At 47.9% G+C, this 26,057-nt stretch overlaps 1 protein-coding gene across 5 annotated transcripts in view; it reads left to right on the forward strand.

The window, feature by feature from the left end:
- GLI2 (GLI family zinc finger 2) overlaps nt 1-26,057 on the forward strand; it is a 195,224-nt gene that overhangs the window by 101,398 nt on the left and 67,769 nt on the right. For 2 of the 5 annotated variants that reach the window (XM_075757032.1, XM_075757034.1), the window contains one exon: nt 24,562-24,670. The exons of 1 other annotated variant lie outside the window; for it this stretch is intronic. In XM_075757032.1, coding sequence (XP_075613147.1) covers nt 24,562-24,670 — 109 coding nt within the window. The remainder of the gene's footprint in view (nt 1-24,561; nt 24,671-26,057) is intronic. 2 more of the 5 variants (XM_075757033.1, XM_075757035.1) reach the window with 1 other exon arrangement.

Raw genomic sequence — 26,057 nt, forward strand, 5'->3', positions numbered from 1 at the left:
CTGACACCTCGGGAGGAAAACACTGCTGCCTTTTCACCGCCGCCCCCCGCATGTCTCCCCCAGACGGACGGTCAGACAACGTGCGTCCCGCCGGCCGGCCAGCTTCCCCGGGGATCGCAGCCCATCCAGGGAGGGAGGCTGCGCTCTGAGTCTGCCCGGGCAGCTGGTATTCATTTATGTTTTACAAGAAAGCCTCTCACTGCAAATAGCTTTTGCAGATCTCTAAGATGTCGGAGAGGCGTAGGGAGGGAGGCCACGTTTTCGGCTGCACGGGGCTCACTTCCGTAGCGCTGCTCGACACCAGCCTCCACGTTTCCCCCCGTCAGATCCGTGCTAGTCTGCTGCTGGCAGGGGGATTTTCACGCTGACGTGACCAAAGCTCATCCAAACACATTCAGTTAATTCAGTTGATTTAATTATTCTTGTAGGCTGCTTCTACCGTCTCTTTGTAAATCCTGTGACATCTGAGACAGGGAGCGGTGGAGGCCAGACTTTGTATCCTGGGCTTTCGAGGCCCAGCCGCAGCAGAGGTAACCGGGTGCCATAGCTGGAGCGTGGTGCGTGATAACTGCTTTACGTCTGAGCTGGGGGCGCTTTGCCAAGGATCAAGGATGGAAGCAGAGCCTCTTGCTGCTGGTGCCAAAGAGCCAGCTCCCAGACCAAGAGCAGCAGCCGCAGCTTAGGTTGAGGTCAAGGTCTGTCTGCCCCTGGGTCCATTTTCGGACAGGGGCGAGCACCCAATGGCAGGGCAGGTGTGCAAGAAGGGAGCAAGCACACTGCACCGCTTCCCAGCAGCATTCCACAACTTTGCAAATTTTCCAGTTCAAGGACTGTCTGAATTGCAGGTGGCATCGCTGGATTTTTCTCCCATGAACTTGCAGTCATTTTATGAAATGGCATATCTGTCTAGTGCCAGCACCATCCCACAGCAAGGAGTGCCACAGCTTAGCTTTGCGCTGTGCAAGGGAACATCTTTTATCGTCTTAGCCTGCATCTCCTCAGTGTTATTTGGTGGCTTGCAGATCTTGTATGGGAAGAGACTGTGAACTAGCAACCTGTAGCGCTGTCTTCATCTCAGCCACAGCTTGCTGAACCTCCTTTGGTTGTTCTTTTGCAAACTAATGGGCATAGATCTGCTCACTCTCTGCATTGAGCCTCGTCACAGGAGCAGAGCTCAGTCTGCCGGACCCAAGGCTCCTTGCTTTTACATGCCTGAAGTAGGAAACGGGTCTCTCCAGGTCTCCTCAATAGTTAAAGGAGAGAAAAAGCCTCTCTCCAGCAGGAGAGCTGGACCACCCAATCTGACCTTCTCATCTTTCCTCTTTCTTTCTGCATTGTCTTTATAGGGCGACCCTTTATGTAGAGACCTACAAGGTTCAAAGTGTTGTGATTGTTGCCTCATTGTCGCCTTATTGCAAGATAAACAGCTCCTATCTGTGAGTTTGGAAAGGACTGAATGGCTGGATGCTGCTTGGTTTTTGGTGGGTTCCTACCAGCTATGATAGGGTACCTTTGGGGTTCTTGGTTTGTTTAGTTTTTTGGGGTGTGTTTTGTTTTGGTTTTGGATTTTTTTGCTGATAGATGGAGGACACATCTTAGAAAATGGACCCCTCTGGTTACATACTGGTGATTGCTGGTCTCCTCTGAGAATTCAGGCTATACTGTCTTTTCTGTAGGCTGCTAATGGTATGTAGTCCTGTATTCATAGTGAGCCAAATATACAACTTCATGGTCGGAGTCCTTTCTGCATGGCTTGCCCTTTCTGTTTGTATTTTGGTTGCAGGGGACTTGCAGTCCCTCCCTCAGACATATCCTCCAAGGAGCAGTATGTTTTACTTTAGAAACAAGATGCAAACACAGAGACGTGTTCCCTGCGTAGTCAGTAACACTGATGACGCTCAGCGCGCTGCGCAAAATGCCTGGGACCATACAGAGGTGCTTTGTGCAGACCCACGACCTGCTGGCTATCTGCTTTTCCCCTGAAAATATTTTGCATGTGTGACGGTGCATGGGGAAAATGGAGGAGAGCCAGGGATATTTGGGCAGGCGCTTGGCACATCTCTACCAGCTCAGCCCGACCTCTGCCTTCTCTCGCCTTTGCCCGTCCCGTCTACCTGGCGGCGGCGGAGCTGGGAACGCCGGCGGGCGCCAGTGGGAATCTGCAGCCCCTCTTTGAGTTCGACCTACCCGGGCTCTGAACATGGGTCTCCATGGGTGAATGATCAGTGCCTTAAACAATCACGCTGTGCTCACCCGGCATCTAATTACCAGGACAAAGCGGTCCATAATAATGGATATTGCAGAATAGCTTATTCTCCTGGAGGATTTGATCCAAACCCCGATGAAGTCGGTGGAAAGACTCCCATTGATTTCAATAGACTTTACGTCAGGCTGGTAGCATGCTGTTGGTTGCTTTGCTGTTAACTGCAATACGCTTTTTCAAAACTTTTTCATTTAAGAGAAAATCTCAAAATCGTAAATGATTTGCTCAGAGTGAGGAAGTGCCATCCTTTTCAGAACAGCTGTGCCTCTATTCTTTATTGTGATGTTGATTGCTAGGAACACAGCATTACTTTTGAGTGTCACCTGGTTTAGTAATAACAATTGATAATTGCTTGCATTTTTTTATTTTCCAGTAAGTAAAGCTGTGCAGGAGTTTGTCCTAACATCATACCATTTCAGGAGCCTGGTAAAATATTTTATTTGCTTCCTCTACTGAAAGCATACACGAGGGCTGACATATACACTAAAACACTGTTCTCTTATGCCTTCGCTCCTTGTGGCCACAATCTCATTAACATTGCTGCATGTAAAAGACTCCTAAGACTTTTTTTTTTTTTAAACTAAAAGTTTCCTCATCTGATATTTTCATGAGGCACAGGAAAATATTTTGATATAAGCTGATGGAGGAATAGTGAAAATTTTTATATTTTGTATTACATATATATATAAAAAAAATACATAATGCTTTAAAATTCTTATGGTCCCATGGGATTCCCTATCACCACACACTACTCAGGGAAAAAATGCTTGTGTCCAGCTAACACAACCATCCCCCTTTAAATGGACCATTTTCTTTAGGAAACTAAAATTTTTAAAGTTGAATGACGTTCCTTTGCCGCTTCCTGGTTTGAACCTGGTTAGCAGGAGGATGTGAGATGACCATGCCTTGGTGAGGACTTCGGCTGAAGGTTCAACACCCAGGGCATGAGCCTCAGAAGTGCTGGGGGAGGTGCAGCCTTGACCCACGGGGGAAGGTGTTGGGAGGGATGGTGCACATCTGGGAGGGGGAATGCTTTGGGGTGCCTGAGGGTGGTGGAGCCATGCCCAAGAGCAGTGGTGATGTGCCTAAGAGATGGAGAAATGTTTCGATGGGGGGGGACGACTGGCAAGTGCAGACACTCTCAGAGCTGGGAATTCCTGAAGAAATGAGCTGGAGAGGGGCCCGGAGGTGGAAAAATGGGACACTCATCATCATCGTGTTTAGGGAGACGTCAGAGAGGCCAGAAATGAAGCAAAAGGAGAATACTGAAAGCAGGATGTTCAGAGCTGCCCCAGAGGAGGATGCCTGGTAGAGGACAGCCGGCGAGTGGCTTCCTCCCAGCCAGGCACCACCCGTGCAGGTCATGCAGCTGCTAAGCACGAACCTATCCCTGACCCAAAATAGCATTGGCTACCAAAAACAGAAGAAGAAAGCCAGTAGCAGGAGGGCTGGTTTTACTGCTGCCTCTTTACCTGCTGGGCAAAGCATGGGGAGCATGCTCGGAGTATCAATCCTCTTTTATCCCTGCACAGGAGCTCATCCCAACTCAACAGACAATATTGGGTTGCGCGTAAAATTTAAACTACAACCATCCTTGTGCATGAGTGTAGCAGTGCCCAGGCAGTGCCAGTGCTGGACAGACGAGCCTGAGGGACGAGCCACACCGAGCACCACGCTCAGGCCAGAGTGCCAAGTCCAAGAAAAACAGCATGCCTTGCCGCCAAGAAAGCGACAGCTAAATTTGTCTTCAGGCTGCAATGATTTGGAGCAGGATCCCTGCAAGGGGAAGCTGGTTTGTCACGGTTCAGAAGATTATTCAAAACGCATGAAATTTGCGTGGAATTTCCTTAATCTGCCTTTACAGGAAAATTCCTTTCCCACTTCCTGAGGGCAGGCCCATATTGTTGAAGGCAGCATTCTTTAACTGGGGGGATATCATTTATTATAAAGGATCACAGGTCAAAGTATCTTAACCCAGATCAAGGGCAAGGTCTGTGGGGACTGCCTGGAGCCTTTCGTGGTAACTCACAATAAAGGGCCAATTATAGAGCGAGCAACTGACACCAAACCCATGCCGTGGCTGCAGATGGCGAATGTACCCACTTGGGTCGTGCATGTTGTAAAGGGAGAAATTACAGTAGGTTCAAATTCTTGAAATGGGTGACCACAGTTAGCAGGCTAATTAAGCCTTTCCAAATTGAAATCCATGTTGCTTAACACTCCCTGTATTTTTCTTAGTAGTTTAACCTTGATATCTTTCCTGGGATTAGAGAGTGATGAAAGGTTGAATTATTTGTTTCTGAACTCCCACCGCGAGCGGTCTGACTGCATCTGTTCGAGTCCCTGGTTTCTCAACATTGGTGTGGCATGCGATGCTCTGAGGGTGTTACGCACTAAGATTGTATCGCTCTAAACTACTGTTATTCACTTGGGATGCAGTTTACTGGTTTGAAAGAGACAGCAGTTCCAGGAAAAAAAAATAGGCAGGTAGAGAATCCTGTGTAATTAAAAGAAGATTTTAAAATTAAGGGGTTTACATACCCTTTTTGAAACCATTTGCGAGCATTGTTATAGTTGCTAAAATATTTTTGTAAAACTAAGGGCAACTTTTTCTCCATTTCTCTACTGGGGAAACTGAGGCACAGCTTGGAAGGGAAACCTCTTAAAGGTTATTAAATACAAAGGCACATCTCTGCCTCAGGACCAGAGGTGAGAAATTGCTTGGGTGGAATACTCTGGAGTATTATGGACATGTCTTCTGGCCTCGGGGTCTTCTCTGGGATATGGCCATTGCAGGAGGTGGCACACCATGAGCCTTGTCTGACCTGGTGGGGCTGCTTGGAGGTCCTTGGGTATTGCTGGGTATTGCTTCTGCCGGTCAGGAGGTGGGGGGTAGAAGGAGGACACCAAATGTACTGCCTTCTTCTAAGTGGTAAAACCTGCTGTAAAATTGTGCTGGTTTGGAAAGCCAAACAAAACTGTAGACCTGTGTTTCATTCCTATTTTCTGTGCACACTTTCAACTACCTGGCCAAGCCGGGTGTTTGAAAACACAGGGCTGGTGCATGGAGAACTCTGCAGAGGAGTGGAGGTTAGCAATGTGTGGGATGTCTGTAGCTGCTCTAAGTGCCAGGCTGTGCTAGGAGGTACTGTAACCTCTCCCAGTGTCGTTAAGGCTTATCATTGCCACAGACAGTGATTGGAAAAGGCTTTTTGCAAGGCTGAACTGTAAGCAATAAAACTTGCATTCTGATACAGGCATAGTGCACTTAGCTAATAAAAATAGCCTTGGTGTCAAAAGGTTTCCATAAATGTGGCTTAAGATATTAGCAGTTGCTGTGTCTGCCTTTCACTTCTCTGTAGACCCAGGATGAGGTGAGGTGATAAAAACGGGCTTTTTGTTTCCACTGGGAGTCAAAGTCGCGGAACTTTACTTCGGATGCTGAGGGAACAGTCCTGATGTTTCCCAATGCAGATCATCTCCCTGCTCTTCTCCCTTCTTGGCGGCACAAATATACTCCCAGACACAAAGGGTCCAGTCTCGGGTATCTCGGTGTGGACAGCAGCACGGCCCTTTCCTCCTGGAAAGCCCTGGCTGGAGGGCTGGAGCGCGGGTGACGTGCGTGACGCGGACGGATGGAGACCTGGCCCTGCCTTTCTGACGCCTGTGTGTGACCTGGCTGGGGCGCTTGCGTTACGTCGCTTGAAAGTCCAGGCTATGAAAAGAGAGGGATAACTGTGCTGTGGTGGACACAACGATGCCACTGTCATTTTCCTGAATTGAGAGCAGTTTTCCAAAGCCCAAATCTGCCATCCAGCCCCAGCTGGAGCTCCGTTAATGCAGTGGAACTGCTTGCAAACTATGGTATTACCGGACATAAGTAAGTGTAGCAAAACTGGACTTACAACTAATAAATTAAGGTTTTCTTGGGACCAGATGCTGATAAAAAAAGAAACATCATGTAGCTGAACGTGAATGTTGATTTGACAACAAAGCATTGTTTTACAACGAAGCAATTAATGTCCCTTATTTGCCCAGCTATTAACAGATTTCTTTCATATGATCACATAGTCATTTGAGTCAGAGGGAAGTGTATTAACCAGTCTGCCTGCATTTCTCAGTCGTATGTCAACCCCACGGTGTTTGCCAGGAGAGGTGACAGGGGTGCCTGTGAATTAGATTATACTACAGAGGTCCTGTCTCAGCTGGGAGCCATGGTCACAACAGTTTAGTAATAATAATTAGCACTTACATGTACTGGCAAAGCTGTGTTTGGCAACTCTTTTGGGCTATGGATGTGGCTTGTGTTGATACTAGATGAGACAAAGTCAAGGGAAGCTGAGAAGAATGCACCCTGAGAAATGGAGAAAACCCAGTAATCAGGAAAATCGTTGTGCCCACAAACTCGTTTGCTGGCCAGCCGAATAACTGAAAATCTCGTAGGGAAGTGTGTGAATAATTAAACATAGCCATAGCCATTTGTGGCCGTTGTAGTTCAATTAATAATTTAGAAAGGTATCTGCAATAGCCTGTCTTCCACTTCCTTCACATCGAAGCTTCCCCCTGCTCTTTTTCTTCCCCCTCTTCTTCTCCCCCATCTTTTAGTAAGTGAACATGGCAGGATTGGTGGTACCAGCTGATTTCTGGAGAAATGTGATAGGCTCCTGAGAACCCACCAGGGTGGTTAGATGTGTCATCTCCTCAGCCAGTCATGGCTTTCACAACCAGCACCGTGCTGGCATGGGTCCGTCCAGGCCCTTTCTTTTCTTCCTCTTCCTCAGCAGCCCCAGCGATGTTTTGAGGTGCTGGTGCCTACCTGGCACTCTTGGTCCTTGAGAAACAAAGTCACACTTCTTGCAGTGTGGCTTCTTTGTCTCTCCAGTCCCTGACCAAGCTCCCTTCTCCTTTTAAGCACACACAGGCGTGTTTGCCTATGAGTGAAGAGTTGTGAAATCGGGGTTAGTAATGGGAAAATGCTCATTCAGATGTTCAAAGGAATCTGCCGCTGGACTCTGCTGCTCAGCTGGGGATGCCAATGGCACTCCCCAGCAGCGGGTGCCCTGTCCTAGGAACATGTCCACTTTATACCGATACCTGCTGTTGTGGGGCCGGGCAAAGGAAATCATCCTCAGACCGCGGTGCAGGAACGTGAGCCTCCGTGAGAGCATCAGCCGCTGCCAGCAAGGTGGCGTGGGTGATGTGACCTGTGATGATGTGAGTGTGGAGATGAAGGCACTGCAGCTTCCTCAGCTGTCACTACGGCCTCATTCACACGCATTAGAAATTCACTTGTAATTTTTCAGGAGGGTATGTGGAAAAGTTCCTCTAAAATTACTCTCAGCAAGAGTGTCACTGGCACTCATGTAGGTCATATTTGAGTTATCAAACCCAACAGCTAGAGGCAAATGTCAGCTTATCATAACTGCTCTGTAAACAGAAATCATCACATAATCTTTTGTCTCACCCATCACATCCAGGTGACAGCCCAGGAAGCCTATTAGCAAATGCCAGCACGCCTACCGCACCAGGGCGAGTTACGTGCCTGGGTTAAGCATCGCAAAGGGAGTATGGGAGCCTCAGCAGGGTAACAGCAATGAGTCACCTGAAGTCAGAGAAGTGCTAAGTGATTTTCTCGTGGGAAAAACTGAGATCTAACATCACCAGGATTTAAAACCTTTTTTTTTTTTCCCCCCTTTAAAGTTTCTTATTGAAAATATCATGCATGATAAAAGGGGAGCACAGAATGAGGGTGCTTATACCCCTACCACTCTGGATGGGCATATTACAGTCTGAATTTTGCAGAGGGAAGATAAATTATAGAAGTAACCAAAGCCAAATGAATACCAGAGCCAGGAGTAAAATTGCAAGGATTACTGTACATACTTCAAAGTAAAGTGCTTGTACTAATAGCCTGATAGCAGTACCTGTTTCAGAGTTAGAAGCGTGTTGTCAGTAAAACACAGTGTTCACAGATGTTTTGATCTGCCAGCACTGCGTTTCTGAAGAACTTAATACGCCCATTTCTGCTGCTGCCCTAGTTTGGGGGCCCAGTACACGAGCGGTTGTGTAGATCCCATCCTGAAATGGCACAATGAGACCCAAATAGTGGGTCAAAGCAAATCCAAGGGTCTTCGTCAAGCCTCTCCTACCAGGATGTCTGGCTGTTTTTCCTGTCTTGCGCTGCTCTGCAGGTGTTGCTACATTGCAATTGTTGATTTTATGCCAGACCAACAGTGAAAATGAGAGAAAAGTCCAATATGATGCTATATCTGTTGTGCAGTGGCTTTCCAGCTCCAAGCCAGTGCTAACATTGCTTTCAGCAGATGGTGAAGGAATGAATAACCCCCTAAATGATATCTGAAGCTGTTTGCCGTAGGAGGCTCCCCATCTTGCAAATCTTTCAAGTTAGCTTGAAGCTATCAGCATACATGAGCGAGGGTCTGAACTGAGAGAGGGGGAACAGCTCCTTTTCCTGCTCGCTGAGGACAGATGCTAATAGGGGACATGCTGCTGAATCACCCAACTTGGGAGTTAAACGTGGTCTTTTACATGTGGGGAATTTGCTCTCAGTGGTAGAGTTAAAAAACAACAACAATGTATTAGCCACAAATTAATAAAACCACCCCAATTTATGCAAAACATGAGGTTGCGGGACCTGTTTCAGAGTCCCTTGTGACATTAAAAATACTCCGGATGTCACAAAACTCTTTTGACTGGTGCCACATTTTGAAGTCCTTTCTTTCTGTGCATTCTTGAAATTTAGATGGTTTTAATAAGAGAACCTCTTCAAAATTGTTGGGGGGGGGGGAGAGGGGTGATGATTAGATTGTCTCAATGCAGATGTCATTTGGTTTATTTTAGCTTAGCTTAAGACTGTGCTTTAGTCCCCCAAGTTGTCACTTTAACCCGAGAGAAAGGAGTTTGCACAGGTTGTCTTAAATAATAAAATGCACATAAATGAAACAGCACAGTTTTTGTGCTTTGATCTGGCCAAAGTAATCTGCTTCACTTCCCAAAGTTATGGGAGAGATTGACTGGCTGAATTAATATGGGGAGTGATACAGGATATTTGAACTCTTGTCAGTTATTTCATTCTGCTTTTTCCCAGCAGTAAAATGGATTTGTTCTGAAACCTGGAAAAGAAAGATATAAACTTGGCAGATGTAGCCAGTTTATGATTTATTCTGAGTTTGCAGCCTGATCCAAACACCACTGAAGTCTGTGGAAATCTTTTGGGGGATTTCAAAAGGACTCTCATCGGGCTTTTGATTAATATGCTGGGGGGGGGGGGGGCACATGTTTGGGGCCGAGGGAGTCTTGCAGATCTCATCCTTTTTTTTCCAGGGTTTGCATTCTCTTGGTGTACATCCTTTCATGCAAGTCTGTCATTGTTCCCTGAACCATATGTATTTGGATTAAAAGGTAATATGAGAAGCGCTAGGAAAAGCTGGAGCCAAGTCCCATTTTATTGCAGGAAGGCCTCAAAGTGATGTGAGGAGGGACAGCGGGTTTGACATCTGGGGCTGTGGGAATGTTACTTAGCGGTTGCAATAGAGACGGGGGTTTCTTCTCAGTCCTGTTTCCCTCACGTCCACACTCTTGTGCTCATGTGCCAACTCTGAGCATGTTCGGGGGTGAAAAGGAAATGGGACAAAGGAGGAGAGCTTTGCATCGTGTCGTCTCCTAGCACGAGCCCCACTGTAAGGGATGCTCAGCAGGCAGGTGTCTTGTCTCGGGGGTGCGGGTGGACCGAGGTGAGTCGCAAAGCCTTGTGCTCTGGTGCACTTTGGATCTTGGTTTCATGAGGAAGCGTAAGTGTGTGACCTTAATCAAGCCGATTAACCTTGCTGAAGCATCTGGAAATAGAAATGAGTAATAATTGTAGAAGAATTTAGCATGCGGCATCTTTTAGCTTTACAGTTATCTGCAGTGTTTTCTAGACTGGAAAATTTCCAGATTTTTCTAGGATTGGAAAGGCCACTATGTGATGTATGGAAACGAAACAGGTTTTCCATCTTGATTTATTCCTAATCTCATTATTGTGTGACAGGATCAGTTATCTCTCAAGGGGTGGTATTAATTAATGTTTACAAAATATCTTGCCGTTCTTTGGGGGAAAAATGCGTCACAGAACTGTGTTATTACTTGAGCTATTCATTATTTACCCGATACGCGAAACCTCCTGCTTGTAACTGTCTGCAACCGTGTTTCAGTGTTCATTGTAAGCTTTCAAACTCCTTCTGGAAAAACTTGTCTTTTAAAACCTTATTATTTTTCTTTTTTTTTTTTTTTTCCCCCTTGAATGGGAGGGAATCACAGATGATCTTTCACATGATTCTTCCAACACCCAGTCATTCATCAGCAGAGACTTAAAGATAATAAACTTTTTGTTTCAGGCAATTACTTAATCTCGACAAACTCCTGTGTTAAGCAGGGCTATTAACTGAGCAGGCCATAAATCAGCATGTTGCCAGGTGGGTGAGTCTCCTGAACTGCAATCACTCTTCAGGACCTTCCAGAGACCCCTTACAGTCTTAAGCACCCTCATTACACAAGCAGCATGCTAACAACCAACACTTTGCATGAGCTGCCTGGAGAATCCACTGCAAACTGCACTGGGACCATTTTTAACACCAGGCGGAAAATTTTCATACCACGGCAGGATGATACATGGGAGTTATTAGCCTGCACCAAAACCACAGCTGGGTAAAACAGATAACTTCCTCACCCCTTTCCTTGTCAGACCTTCTGCTTAGTTAAGAGCAGCAGGCTGCCTTATGCTTGGTTAAAAGCCAGCTTGTGCAGTATCCTCTTAGTCTTTATGGACTAGGAGTGCTTTGGGGACTGATGTCCTGAAGCATGAAAGCTCCCAAAATTCTTCTTTGAAGGCTACCAAGATGCTTATCACCTGGGTATAAGTGCAAGAAAAAATCACCCAGCCCTGCAATTTTATCATGACTCTAGTAGAAAGCAGATATCTTTGCTTCCATTTCCAGAAGGAAGTTTGGTGAAAACGCACAGCAGACTCCATATGGGGTTTTTCCAGACTCAATTTGTTCAATTTTACAAATAATATAAACAGACCTTTCATACGGATGGGAAATTTTTCAAGCCATTGCCTATAGGAACAGTTTGATTTCAGTTTGTTTTAGTGCCTGGAGGAGCATATGCATAAAGAAAGCAAACTCGCTCCTGTGGTTTGGATTGGAGAGGCTAGAAATGCCAGCGCTGCATTTGAAGCGCAGCCTTGTCCTGAAAGATTGAGAAAGTCTTTGTAGCACGAGGGGGTATGGATGTCCCCGTGATGGCAGCAGGCAGCCCTGCGGCGGGGGAGACCGTTCAGGTAGGTCTGTGCTCAGGGCGGGCTGGCATGCCCTTTCTTGTTGGCACTGGCACCTGCACTTTCATAGGATTTGAGCATCTGCTTGGGAGTTTTTCTTCTGCAAGGCATCTTTCCAGCTCCTGCAAGTTGTGCCGACTCCTTGTGCCGATAGCTTCTGGTGCACTACCTGCTGGATTTGGGGAAATGTATTTAGTTTGTAAAGGATGGTCAGCCCCAGCTGCTTCATACGCATAGTTTGGCCAATGCTAGAAGCAGTCATGCACCCCAGGAACAGCACCTGAGAAGCTGGGCTGTGAGCATGAAGCTCACCTGGCTAAGCACCTGCCCTTGGGAAGGGGAAAGTTATCCTCCAGTGGGATGCGCTCCTCAGTCCAGCCAGCCCTGCAGCCACACAAAACTGGCCTGGCTACCATAACAGAGGGTGGCGCAACATGAGGATGGCTGGCCAAGGGAGGTCAGGACTTCTGCTTTCGGTGGCAGCCTGGGCTGGAAGTGGTTGCTGCACTGCAGCCTGAGGGCCTTTTTTGCTCTTTCGTGCACCAGCGATCTCATGGTAAACTGGTTCAGGGAGTCAATCCAGCCAAAGCCCCATGCAATAAAATTTTAGGTGATTAGTTTTCAACTGGATGAACTCCCTGAGCTGGCTTGGTGTGTGATTGCATGAGTGCCAGTGCCACCTCCGGGGAGGGGTGTGAATGTGTGGCTGGGGGTGTGAGGCAGTGTCGATTTGAATGCTAAAAGACATCCCCATCTGTAGACTTGTTCCTAGGGATGCAGCTTGGGATGATGCTCCTCTATAAGCTTTTATTTGCATGAGTGGAAGGCACACAGTCAGGGCTCCGCTAGACTTGCTATCAGGTGAGAAGTGTCATGCAGAGAGCACCGTGTGATAGCTGATGGGCTCTCCCTTCTTTTTCATTCACTAGTTTTGCCCTTTGGTGTTTAAACAGTCTCATTGTCTCTAGTCTGAGGTTGCTGAACTTGCCCATCCCTCCGCATCTCACCAGTGGAGATCCTTGGCTTGGTTGTGTTGGATTCAACCAAGGGCATCAGTGTCCTCTGGTGCTCCTGCTGCCTCCTGGTCATAAATGCCAATTAGTGCCTTCTACCATAATTCCTCCATCTAACGGCAAATTACAATTTAGCCTTGTATTGTAGGCGATCTGAAGCAGTTGCACTTTTGAGAGCCAAGGAAAAGTTTGCTGAGATGTAAAATCAAGCTCCGGGAGCAGCTGAGCCGCGTGGAGCAGCACGTTCAGCTGCCTGTGGACTCGTGCTCTGGTTCTCTGCTCCCCAGGGTCCCTGCTGCGGGAGGCAGGACCACTGGCAGGACCTCATTTGCACGTGCATTAAGTGTATTTCTTTTCCTTGGGGTACCCAGAAAAAGAAACATCTTGAGGACATGGGGGGTCTGTCACAGCCAGGTATTGAGGACGGCGGGAGAAAGGCAGGTGATATTGGGGAATACTCCGGGCACTCAACGGTCGGCTGAGGTTCTCACAGTCCCTTTTCACCAGCCGCTTCAAGCGACGTGGCTCCCACTGTGAAATGAGCTTTAACGTGAAATACACAGGGGAATGAAAGAGTTTGCCATTCATTGGCGTGGTCCCAGATCAGTCAATGGCAAATCCTGTTGGCCTGGGTTGTTGGGTTTGTTTTTTTTTTTTGAAATTGCTGCATCAGCTGGAGGTGCAGGCAGTTGCTGAATTCAGGATGCTACTGGCTTCCCAGGAAGCAGGATGATAATAAGTTGGAGAAAACTTCTCCCCTTAAGCCTGTAGGCATTTTTTCTTCCATGAACGTGTCTTCCTGGAGGGATCCAAAAGTTTGCATAGATCTTTTTGAAATACTGATTTTTCTCCTACTGCCCGTCCAGGCAGGCACAAGCTGAACCACCATCTGCTCTGCCTCCACCTCCCTGCCTGCCCCTCGTGCGCCGGGATTTCTTCCTCGCTGGTTGGGATTTTTTTTGTTGTTGTTGTTCTTTTTCTTCTTTCCATTCTCTGGCAGCAGCTGTTGGGAGAACAAGCCCCAAGATCCATCTGGCCCTTCGAGCTTACCGGGCTGTGTCTTTTCTCGACAAAGCGGCGGTGGCCACGCTTTCATACAAGAGTTACATTATATAACAGCAACTTGCTCGAAAAGCAAACTGCCTTTTATTCGCTTGTGCTGCCCTTCTCCCTTTAGAATTGCAGCCACAGCTGAACCACAATGTAGCCTCAGATCTGAGTCAGTTTAGAGGGCTGCTTTTCTCTTTCTCTTTTTTTTCTTTTCTTTTTCAACCTCCTCCCCCCCCCCCTTTTTTTTTTTCCCCTTCTTTACTTTCTGGAGGAGTTGGCACAATCCTGTGTTATTAGGACATAAGCCAGCTTGTTCTAGTGGAATTTCCTGTCTGATTTTAATTTCCCCCTCATTTTTTTTCCCCCCTCAAAGTGAGACAGAAAAGCCTTTTAATTGCACTGCCGTAGGTTGGCCTTTCGGGATATTATTATTCTTATTAAGTACTTCCTGTTGGGAGGCGGCACATGAGTAGAAGTAACAAGGATCTCGGTGCAGTCGGGGCTTGTGGCCTCTTTGTTTGTTAATAACTGTCAGATTGGCAGCGTCCTTGAAATACATCTTGGCCTGACAGCCTGGCAATTAAGTGATTTTCAAGACTCTCAACATTTGCAGCTCAAGACCTGTGGAATTAATAAGCTGCATCAGGCCTTTTGGGTTTGTTTTCTGCTGTTCGGTAGTCACAGCTCCTTGTCCATCAAATAAGAAGCTGGCACCAGTGGGAAGGTCTCACTCTGGAAATCCTCAGCGTGGAGGTAGAAACTCCTGCTCAGGTGTGATGGACTGGCACATCCCAGATGGGATTTGCATCCTGTTGTCCACCTCCATCCCAGCCTCGATGGCTTACATTTCAGCAGGCTCGCCGTGCTGGCGTAGGGTCTAGCGATGAGGCTGGGATGCTTCTGGCTACTGAAGCAGAGGGGACATTGCCTTGACAGCAGCGCTCGGCTCAGAGACCAAAACCTGGGCGACTTCTCCAGCAGCAGAGTGTGAGTGGAGTGGGATGCCACGTGCCATCACGCTGCTGATGTTTCAAATTTCATTTTGAATCCAATGCTTACTTAGCAGAAAAAGGCAAATTGGGTTGTGTTTTTTTTTTAATTTCCCAGGAAGCAAAAATTCTCAGCAAGCTCCTGCAGAAACTTCCCATGTTGGCAGATATTGTTGTAATAAAGTCAAGGCATTTCAAGTTCATCACTTCTACGTTCTTCTTGTAGTCTAAAATATAATAGATCATAAACCATCTTGATCTCTTCTGTGCTGCTTTTGACAGCAGCTGCAGGTTCCTGGAAAATGTTTTCTGACGGAAAACTGTTCTGCCTTAAACCTTCCCTGAACTCAGGCTATTTAGGACTGAAGATGATGGCTGGTGGCAGCAAGGCTGATCAAGAGACTTTTCTAATTATTGCTCTTTGGAAAGCCATCAGAGCTTCGGTGTTCAGGCACCCTGCTGCAGGACTTCCTTGTGCTCGTGGGGTTCCCTCTGGCTGCAGGAGAGCTCTGCTTTCATGTTATTTACCCTTCCCAGAGGTATAAAAACATAATGATTTGTCCCTTGAAGGCTACCACGTATCAGTAACCTGAAGACCCCAGGAATTCTTGTAGAATACTAAATAATGCATCACCTTTATTTGCAGATGCCCACCTGAATGTCTGAAAATACTTCTACAGACATGAATACGTTCATCCTCCCAACACCATTTTGAAGTTTCTGAAAGATTTGGGCACAACCTCTTTTACAAGAGCAAAGCCAGAACTTTCCATGTGTGTTGTCCGCAGGCTTCAGAAAATTCCTGTTTTCTCACCAACAAGCAAAGTGCCCCATTTTTGGTCACATCTGAAGCCTGCTGCAAAGCCAGCTCCTGCGTGGGAGTGTGTTGCAGGCTTTTCTGGCGTCCTCATGTCCCTGCTGGCAGCAGCTGGGCTGTCCCCACTGAGATGACTGTCCCCAGCCCTTTGGTGGCCGAGGCAGAAAGCCCCTCATGCAGCGTTTCGGAGATGGCAGGTAACAGCCAAGGTATTTCAGGGTTTGATTTCTTAACGACAATTCTACGTTCTTGTAGAAAATGTCAATGAACTCTTACATCTTTAATCTAAATTTTCCATGTAGAGGCAAAAGGCCATTTTTAGCCTCACTGTAATTGTTCCAGCTCTTCTGCCCAGGAAAAGACTGACAGGTTTAATGCCCTTAACAAAGGTCAGGCAGTGCAGGGGAGCGAGCTTAGGACAGCTGCCAGGAGCTTCAAGGACGGGTTAAACGTCGAAATGAACAAGAATATCCTACTTCCATTAGGGTCTGAGTTCATTTAAGCACACCACCTCCTTCTTGGGTTAGGGAGGAAATTTATGGGCAAATTCCTTCGGTCTTGCCTCAAGTTGGCCATGGGGCCGCAGGGGGAGCTCGCTGATCTAATCTTGCCCCAGTCCCAGCTGCAAGAGCCAGCTCGCTCCACAGATGCCTGCCTGCCTGCCCTGCTTTTGGACGCAGCCTGCAGCTCAGCAGCGATGCTGAATGCAAAAATGATGGCTGGGCTGAAACATGTTCCCTGGCTGCGTGGCCACCAGGACCACATTTCTGCCTGCCGTGTGCCAGCAGTGCCCGTGTCCTAGGTGGGGGCTGCGTAATGACAGCCCTCGGCATCTTCAAAAGTCTTTTTCTTTGTTCTCCCACCTGAGCTGAAGCAGTAGAATAAACTTTGTAAGAGGATCTGGGCCATCTCCAGGAGGATGGATGGTTGTTGTGATGGCTGCCAAGGAGGTTTCCTCTGGGATGCTGGAGAGGAGCAGCCTTGCATTTGCAGTGTGTGATGGAGAGGTTTGCTGTGTCTTACAGCTTTTATCATGGCTTTTATTATGCAGAAAAACCCAGGAATCGGTTTTATTCTGTGGAAAGTGAGCACCGCATCCATATGGGCATCCAAAGTCTGTGTCTCCACAGGGCCACACGTGCGGTCTCGCTGCTGGCTGGTGGGGAAGCAAACGGCTCCGGGTCTTTCCGCGGTGGTGGGGTGCGTGCAGGGGGCTCCAGCAGTACTGCTGGAGAAGAGGCAAGCCTTGGCAGTGTCCTCTGCTCCTCGCTGCACCTCGGTTTCTCTGAGTGGAAAGTCACACTGACTGTCCTGCAGATGCTTTATGATGTCAGTACAATGATGCTTGTTTTGAGGCTTGCTTTGGTGATTTTATAGCTGAAGGGCAACATATTTTTTATTATTTCTTGTTTACTCTTCACATACCTGCATTCCAGCAAGACCCCTTCTCCTTCCAATGCTTCTAGATGGTATTTACAATTACCTGAGCCATTTCTCCAACAGAAGTTAGTTGTGTGCTCTTTATCGCTTACCTGAATTGGAAGCTTGGCTTGCTGCACCCGACCCACAGTTAAACTAAGCACGTTGTCTTCTCCAGCATCCTGACACATGTTGTCTGAAAAAAAAATAGTTTTGTGAATCAGGGCTACCACCATCTTTCTTCATTACGTATATTAGAAAGAAGAGAAAGCTGGTTCTGCATCCCTCTGGATGGAAACAACTGCCTGGATCTGTTTCAAAATGGTCTGTAATACTCGGGGCGGGAGAGGGGTCTCCCGTAGGTGAGCTGGTGGGAGCCTGCCTCCCATTTATCCTTGCTATAATGTTCGTAGCAGGCCAGAATGAGTATTTACTATTATTTTACCTGTGTAGTTCCTTTTTTATTTTTGTCAAAGCCACTGAGCAGGTAATAAAACAACATAATAATTAACAAATAATAATTGAAGTATGCTGTATGAAAACCAAACCAAATGCTAACAAGCCAAACAAAAGAAAAGCACGCCTGGTGCAGCCCTGTTTATAGTGCTGTCTGCTGGAATTATTATACACGTTGATATAATAATACTGAGCACTTAATTACCACATCATTTTTAAAGTGCTGTATAAACATTAACCAAACCTCTGAGGTAGGGAGGTATTATTATCTCCATTTTAAAGAGGGGAAATTCTGACAAAGCGAGGTTAGTTGGTAATTTAGTGTCGTGAAGTCAGGCAGGTGGCGGGGCGGGAGGTGGAGATTGCGCCTTCATGGCTGGTCCACTGTGATTTTGGAGACGGAAAAGCAGAGGCTGCTGAAGCACCTGAGATGGCTTTTTGTGAAGTGCACGGTGCTGCCGTTCAGGAATGGCAGATGCTCCCCCAGACACCTCTCTCTGCTTAGAAAATATGCAGATCGGTGTAATTAGCAACCACATAATTATCCCTTTTTGAGGTAGGTGTGCACTTGGTGTATTTTGCAAAGTATCTCTAAACAACATTACAGTGAAGCTCTCAAACCGAGGGCTCGTGGGGGGCTAAGAGGAGGCTACTGTAGGCTTCTGTGTCTGCTCCCCCTGCTCCCTGTATCGATCCGAGCAGTGGTTCTGGGAATGGCTTTCCCAGCAAAGCCCTTAATATTCTGCATGGTGGTACATGACTTCATCGGAGGAGAATCCCAGAGGCGCACCAGCGTGATCTGCTCTGTCATGTTTCTGTGACCCAATTTTCCCCGTTCTTTGTCTCAGACCTTCCCTGACCCCAGGCCTATTATCTCTTCCAATAATTCACCCGGGCCATTATTAATGGTGCATTAACTTTGGCTGTGCTTTCAGCGAAGATGTTTTTCTTGTGCTCATTCATTCGCTCAACTCACTTAAACAGCGAGATCATTATTCTGGGGACGTCACACAAACACAAAAACATCTCCCTTGCCGACACCTACAGCCCCGCAGCACTTTGCTGGAGGGGCAGCCATCCAAATACAACACTGAAACGCCCAGGAGGGACTATCAAAGGGAGTCAAGTAGCCACACACGCACTCAGTCGCCCGGGGCCAGTTTGACTCCCCTGCTCACACGCCGAGCATGCCTGACTGTCCGGGGATGCTCTGGAGCCCACTGAGCCCAGGCGAGCTCTAATGTGAGGAAAATCACTACCAGGAGGCTGGGGAGAAAAGCATGAGACCCTCTTTACTGTTTCAAAGCAAACCTGACATTTGCCACCATGGTTGTTGGATGCCAGAACATGTCGCTTTAAAATGTGCACTGTGGATAAGTAAAATTGGGACTTTAAAAAGCCTGACAAGAAATGAATGCCGCCTCCGATTTAATTCTTGCTTGATGCTGTGGGCTTCTCTAGACGATGACTGAGTGAAGCACACTTCGTATTTGTTGTGTCTTTAACCTTGCCCTTGAGAGTGAGATTTGGACATCCAGGAGAAGATGTGGCAGTGAGAAGGGCTTTTGCCCTGGAGACGGGGAAAGCTAGCAAGTGCCTCCTCTCATGTCTTAGAAGTTTCCATGTGGCGTCTAATGTAGGCAGCACTTATTTTCCTATTACCCTTTTCAAAGAAGCTGGACCTGGGGGTGGGGGGGTGGGGGGAAGCAGAAGCTGTTGCAAGCAGCCGCGTCGCACCCGGCAGTGTCCCACCACCTCCAGTAACAGGGATGCGGCCCGTGACAGCACAGCGCCACTGCTGCGAAAGCACTCGTGGACATTAACCAGCACCTTCTGGGACATCACCTTCCCATGTTTGTTCTGTGTCAGCTGCTTGTGCACAGCTGCTAATGACACTGCGGTGACAGGACTGCGTGAGCTGTTGTCTGGAGGTTTTTCTCCCACTAATCCAAATCAATCCAATCCCCCGGGGCTCCGAAGGCTTTTCGAGATAAAGTTGCAGTTTCTGCTTGCTGTGGTTGAGGTTTGCTGGGGAAGCAGCACTTGTTTGACTGCGTAGATTTGGGCAAGTTATTTTACATTATCCTGTTTCAGCCCCCTTTGAGTAAAAAAAGAGCCGTGTTTCAGAGGCATGTTTGCTTCTCTTCCTGAGGAGAGGTAAAGCTTTGTTAGTCTTTGCAAGGTAGCTTGTGATCCCTTTATGAAAGCTGTGTCCCATGCATCATTAAAACCATAGGAAATCAAGCCAAACGGGATCTCAAGAAGTCAGCATTTGTTTTTCCTCTTTTATAAAATGTTAATTTTTTATGGATTTTTTTGTGAATTTGTTGGAAAAAGCACTACACGTACTACATTATCCAGACAGCGAGCTTTTACTTTTTTTCTCAACAAATTATTTTCCGTGTTGATCGCAAAATGGTTGTGCTCTGTTTCTGGTGGCAAAGGAGCCTGCTCACAGCCAGGACTGCTTGTTCCCACAGGAGACTGTTGGACTGTAGGAAAACCGCATTTTTTTAGCTCACCTGGTGGCCTGTGCAGCACGCATGTGCTTTAGATAAAGTGATGGGAGCTCTGTGCATATCGGAGGATACAAAGGATGTGGGGGGGGCTTCTTCAGGTGTCTTCCCAGCTGTTCTTGCTGCAGCACCCCAGTTGCAAGTGGGAACAGACTTCCTTTAAGTGCGTGCCGGTTTGGGAACATGATTGCAAGTGCAGCAGTTTGGGCTTTTTCCATCTGTGCCCATTCCTGCCACTGCCCGTTTCCAGTTCTTCCCACTAGTTTGAGCCTCTTGGAAGAGGAAGGGCTTTCAGCGTTATTTTTGTCAAAGTGAACTGCATTTGCAACCCAATTCAGTGGCGTGGGGTCTGATTTCTTTTCTTCTGCTGCTTTTTTTTTTCCTTTTTTCAAGCGATCACATGTGTAGGCTGAAGTATTTGGAATAGAAAAAGCTTATTTGACCCTTACTAATTCTCCTTTTTGGGCTCAGAGGTGCTGCTGTGAGTGATGTCAAAACGGCGGCTCCTTTGCTCACTATACAAACCCATGCGTGCAGTCTGCGTTTCTCTTGAAGCACAGGTTTATCTGCGGAGATAATCAAAAGCCTGCATCATCCTCAAAAAATGCCTGTTTCTGATGCCTCCCTCCCTGATTCCTGGGATTTTCGGCAAAGGGACATCCCCTTTAAACCTGCGTTTCTGCTTCATATCTTTTCTCTTTGAAGCCAGAGGGTTGGCTGGCCTTTGAATAGACAAGGATGAGAATATAGCAGTGGGAGGTCCATGTCTCGCTCATAAACCTTGGCCAGAAAATCAGCTCCGACAAGTGGGGACAGGTAGCAGCGTCTTTCCCCTTATCAAATGGTGTGGCGGAGCAGACGCATTCCTGCACGAGCAGCGGCTGGGTGGAAGGTGGGGCCGTCCGATTGCGCCTTGCCGCTCTGCCGCCGTGCTTCACGCCGGGAGCTGCGTGCCACAGGCTTAATGAAGAGCCATGTTATTTCTGTAGGAAACACCCTGTTTTCCCATCGTCCCTGCCCCTTGGGTGCTGCTTTGATTTGTTCTTTGGTTTTCTCTTCCTTCTGCGGGAGCCAGAGAAAATGTTTATCTGTTGTTCTAGTGGTAGGGGACTTTTGGAGGTGCCATGTCGTGCCTTCACACCCCAGCATATCGTACCACACGGCTTGGTGTGGCCCAACTTTTTCCAAGCTTTCCCCAGGCCTCCTGCTAAAATCTTCCTTCCTCTGTGTAAAACAATCATCACTAGCACTAATTGGGCAGGTTTGGGGTTAAATCTGCAAAGATCGCTTGGGTTTGGTAAATCCTCTGCCACCGCAAAGCAGATAATGCTAAACAAAAGATTGCCTTGATTAGATTAAAGTTGGCAAATTCATTGCCCTAATCATCATATTGCCCTTCCCATGGCTATTCAGGAATACATCACCATGACTTACTTGAAGTAATTGAATATAATTGTCTTTTTAACTCGTATGTGTAAAACATCCATCTTTGTTAACGGCATGTGTTGCTGTCCTGCTGCCAGCTCGCTGTCCTCTTTGGGAGGGGTGGGAACACGAAGCAGAGCCAGGTTGACGTTTATGAATTGGTAGTTGATTGCCTATAAAACCATTCATTATTTCTGACCAGGCACCTGGAAGAGAATAAAGCGGAACAGCACCAGCCACCGGAGCCTGTAGGCTTGGCTGGTGCTCCCAGGCAGGGGAGCAGAGGGGGAGCCCTGAAATGGGACGTTGCAAAGGGACATCACCAAAAAACAACCCTTTCCCTTGCCCTCGGCAGCAGCAAAGCACAGAGGACGTGGCGGGGTTGGAAATGATAGTGGCACCGTGAAACAGGCACCTGAGGCAGGAGCATTGCTGACCCTCCCGCAGCCCAAATAGGTTGAAATGCTGAAACCAAACCAGTGGTGCCAGTGGGAGGGAGGAAGTTCATGGAAATTTTTCTCCCATTAATAATCAGAGGTGTGAGGAGAGAGAAATTCTCTTCAGATGTCATTTTAAAACCAACAGATAGCTAGGAAAGGAGGCCAGGCAGCAAACACCCTGTGTTTTCTTTTCCCCAGCTCTCCTGAGTGACAGGAAAAGACTCTTTTAGCACAAATTTTCCAATATTACCTCAGCGATCAATCATTTACAAATTCACAGTTACAAAATAAACCATAACTGGCCTGGGTTTTAAGAGATTCAGATTGACCTGTTGTTCTTAATAATTTCATCATTATTAGTGAATTAAACTGGTCCAGGGAATGGGCCCAAGGATTAGTATATGACTCTCCATACTATTAAAACGTTACCACGATGCCCAGCACAGTTTCAGCCCATGTCAACTTGCACTTCCGTGCGGTTTGGGGGCTCACCCAGCCCTGGGCCTGCCCATTACAGGCAGGGTGGCCACCCTGTTTTGGGAGATTGCAAAATTTCACCTACGGGGTGCCGGCTGGGCTGTTTAGGTTGGCCTCAGGACCGCGGAAGAGTTGGGTTTCTTTGTGTGGCATAAATACGGGGTGAGCACTGCAGGAAGCCCAGCCTAGGGGCTCAGGCTGGAAGAGATGTTTGTGTTGTCTGGCATCAGATGTCTGTGCAGGGATAGTGGATTTTGTGACCGTGCTTGGTGCGTGGTGATGTAAAACCTCCTTGCCCCACTCTGGTCCCTAGGGCAGCCGTGGGTCGTGGTCGTAGCAGTGTCCCCAGGGAGGAGGGCAGCCACTCTTGGTACCTGCCAGCCCTGGCAGCGGTTTGGGCTGAGCGTGGTTTGGGGAGACCAGAGACTGTATGGTGCTGCATGAGCAGGGCACGGGGCATGACGGCTGAACTCTGCTGCGTTTCTGACCTGGAAAAACACTGGCTGCCTCTTAAAATGAAGACTCCTTACAAGTGTCCTTATGTAACAGATCATCCCTACCCAGGACGGTTGAAGGGTGAATCTTCCTCCTGCCAAAGCAAATCCTAAAGGATGCAAGTTTATTCTCTCCCCGAGCTGCTTTTGGGAGAGGAGGGGAGGGGAGCAGAAGGGGGGAAGGCGGTTAACAGTTACCCTACTGTGTCCTGACATTAGGCGAGCTGCAAAAATGCTCCCAGTGTATCAGGTTGTGTGTGGTGCCAGCCCTTCACTGGAGCACGGAGAGCGAGTCTGCTGTGGAGCCTTAAATACTTTCCACCCCGACTACCTTAGCTTAATGCCTTTCAGCAGAGTTGGCAGGAAGGTTGTTTTTGTGTAGTCTCTCACCTCTCCCGGCAGCCCGGCTGACGTGCCTGTGCCGCGCCGTGCTTGGGGATTGTGCATTGCAATGGGAGTAGGAGCCTCAGATCCTCTTGCTGATATGCCAGGAAAGACATATACGGGGATTTCATGCAGGCTTTGCGCGACGGACTCAAAAGGAGCACAGCCTCACTGGACGGAGTCGGCGTAGCTCTGTTGCAGCTGGAGTCACAGATGGGAAAGGCTGAATTTTTAAGTCTTTCATAGAAAACAGTCTGGCGTTTACTGGAGTTTGCTGAGCATCAGCGAGAGACTTGGCCCAAGCTTTGACACTTTGGTTTTGGATGGTGCTTCTCCACTCTACAGAGAGATGCTACCTGTCACGGAGGCAAGTCACAGTGAAATACTTAGTGCAGACTGGGTTTTGAAATGTTCAGTTAGGAGTTTGGTGTTGTTTTGCTTTTAGTCATCAGTTAGACAGAAAGGCCAAGAAGCCGCAGAGGGAATGGGAAGACCTGTGACAATATTAAGTAATCTTTAATGAGGAACTTCTGACTGTTTGTAAAGGCAGAGCAAGATCAGCCTTTTATCTTTAAGCCGATTGCTGGTACAAATCTAGAAAGCAGCATCATTACAGATGCGATGAGCCCTATTAGAGGGCGATTGTATGGTATCGTTATCGAGGCTCTACTAATTGTATTTCTTTAGCTTCTGTAATTTTAGCAGGAAAGGCCCAGGCAGCATTGTCGGGGTGGTGTGGAGAAATAACCTGATGAATTTTCCATCAGCTCAACTCACTCAAATATTCTCACCGTTAACTTTTGGGGTCAATAATAAATATTAAAACCTGTAGATTTAATAAGTCAATGTAGGTGTTCTCTGCCTTTTGAGACCACTTTATCTTTCCATCAAAGATGAAACAAGCTTCTCAAATGAATAAAAAATAGGGCCTCAAGTGATTACAAGTGAGAGCAATTTGGGCTCCTCTTTCAGAACCTGGCAGTAGGCACTTTTGAGCCCCTTCTGACTGCCTAGATGGTCTGCATTAGTGCTGCTCTTGCCGTTACATTTTTAGGTAAATATTTCCAACCTGTATGTACAGACCTGCAGGAAAGGTGTTTGCTGCCACTCCAGGCATGAGGGACGACGCAGGTCTGGATCCTGCCAGGCTCTGTTGAGTCTGATTTGCGTTGCAAGTCTAGTTTTCCTTGGTGCTTCCTATAATCTCCTCAAGTTCAAAGAGCGCTTAGCTGCTTGTCTTTGTCAAAAACCCTGTTGGAGATCTTTTATGTCGAAGATGTAGGATTTCTCCGCATGACTTTGATTATTTATTCATTCCACTTCTCTGGTGTATGATAGCGCTGATATCATGAAGACCCCTTGTCTTGCACTGCTCTTGCTCTGAAATTCATGGAGATTTAGTGCCTTTGAAATTGTTTTAAAAGGAAAGGAAAAGTTTTTGAAGTCCCTTTTTTTTTTTCTTCTTCTATTCCCCTCAGCAGTGCCGCAGCACATTTTTCCGGCCTTCCACGCTCCTTTGCCAATTGACATGCGCCACCAGGAAGGACGATACCATTATGAACCTCACTCTATCCACGCTATTCACGGGTAAGTCTCGCACCTCCGCTCCCATGCCTTGCTAAAATGTTGGCCACCCGCGGTACGCTGAATCCCGCTGCTGAGGTCCCAGGGACTCGCTGCCCTCCTGGCAGGCTGGCCTCGCTGGCCACCCCCTGCCCCGCTGTCCCTGTCCAGTGGCAATCCTGACCTGCTTGGCAGGAGTGCTCTACAGCTCCATTAAACCTATAGAAGTGCTGTATAGCAGCTGGATGGGAGTGCAGGGCTTCTGTGTCGTTATCCGGTTGAGGTCCCAGGGACAGGCTTGACTTGCGTTTTTGCGCCTGTGGTGTTTCTCATGTCACACTGTGCCTGGGTCGTTTCTGGCACCATCTTGGAGAAGACCCAGTGCTGCTCCCTCCATTTGGAGACCTCACGTACCATTCCTCCCGGCCCGCTGGTTGGGGGGACGGCGCGGAAAGGCTGCCGGGAATACTGTAATGCGCTTTGATTTCACTGGACGATGACCTAGACAGGCTGGGTGATGTTTTCTAAAACGCGGCAAAGAGGCAGGACTTCACGCGGGTGTCCATGTCTGCTCTGGAGGGGCAGGAGCCTGGGTCTCAGTGGTGACCTCCTCATGAGAGTCCCCCTCCTTAGGGCAGCCAGTGAGCGCAGGCACCATTCGGGGGCTGTACTCTGGGAAGGGGGGTCTCAGTCAATCTCCTCATCCAGGACATGACAGCTCAATAGTCCTTGATGCCTTGGAGGACATGTTTACAGAAAGATCCGGGTTCACCTCCTGTAAGCTTCGACCAGGGCATGGAAAAAGGAGCCAGCAGAGATGTGAGCAAAGGCTGTAGTGACTGCGTGGATAGGAGAGTTTCTCTTCGTCCCTGAAACACACCATCCCCATGGGAGATGAGGAGCAGCCTGATGGGGTTGGTGGTCCCACAGCCACCCCGAAATCCCTTAACCCCCGGCTGTAAACAGGGCTCAGCCATCAGCTGAGGAACAGGTCCCCGGGCACTCAGTGTAGGGGAAACCGTAAAGGCTGGGAACGTTTTCAGGAAGTGCAAGGGAAGAACAAATAGGGCTTATCACTTAAAAAACTCTCATTCGATCCCTCTGTTGACTCCGTAGCCATGCTGCAGCCTTGCTGTCTGTTGGGGGTCAGTGCTCACCCGGCTTTGCAGGGGCTGTTTGTAGAGCTGTGCTTTTTCTGGAGAGGTGCGAGCGGGGGAACAGCCCCCGGGAGGCAAGCAGCGCAGACGGCGGCAGCCAGATCTGTGGAGTCCCACAGCTACTAGGGCTTTATTCCACTTCCAAAATGCTGCGGGAAAAAATGATAGGGCATTCCCCTAGATCCTACCAGAAGACAAGTCGTTGTCTTTTTGGCTGGCAGTCAGTTTGACTGGATGTTTAAAGGGGTAGAGCA

The sequence above is a fragment of the Balearica regulorum genome, chromosome 6 (assembly GCF_011004875.1).
Source record: "Balearica regulorum gibbericeps isolate bBalReg1 chromosome 6, bBalReg1.pri, whole genome shotgun sequence".
Lineage (NCBI taxonomy): Eukaryota > Metazoa > Chordata > Aves > Gruiformes > Gruidae > Balearica > Balearica regulorum.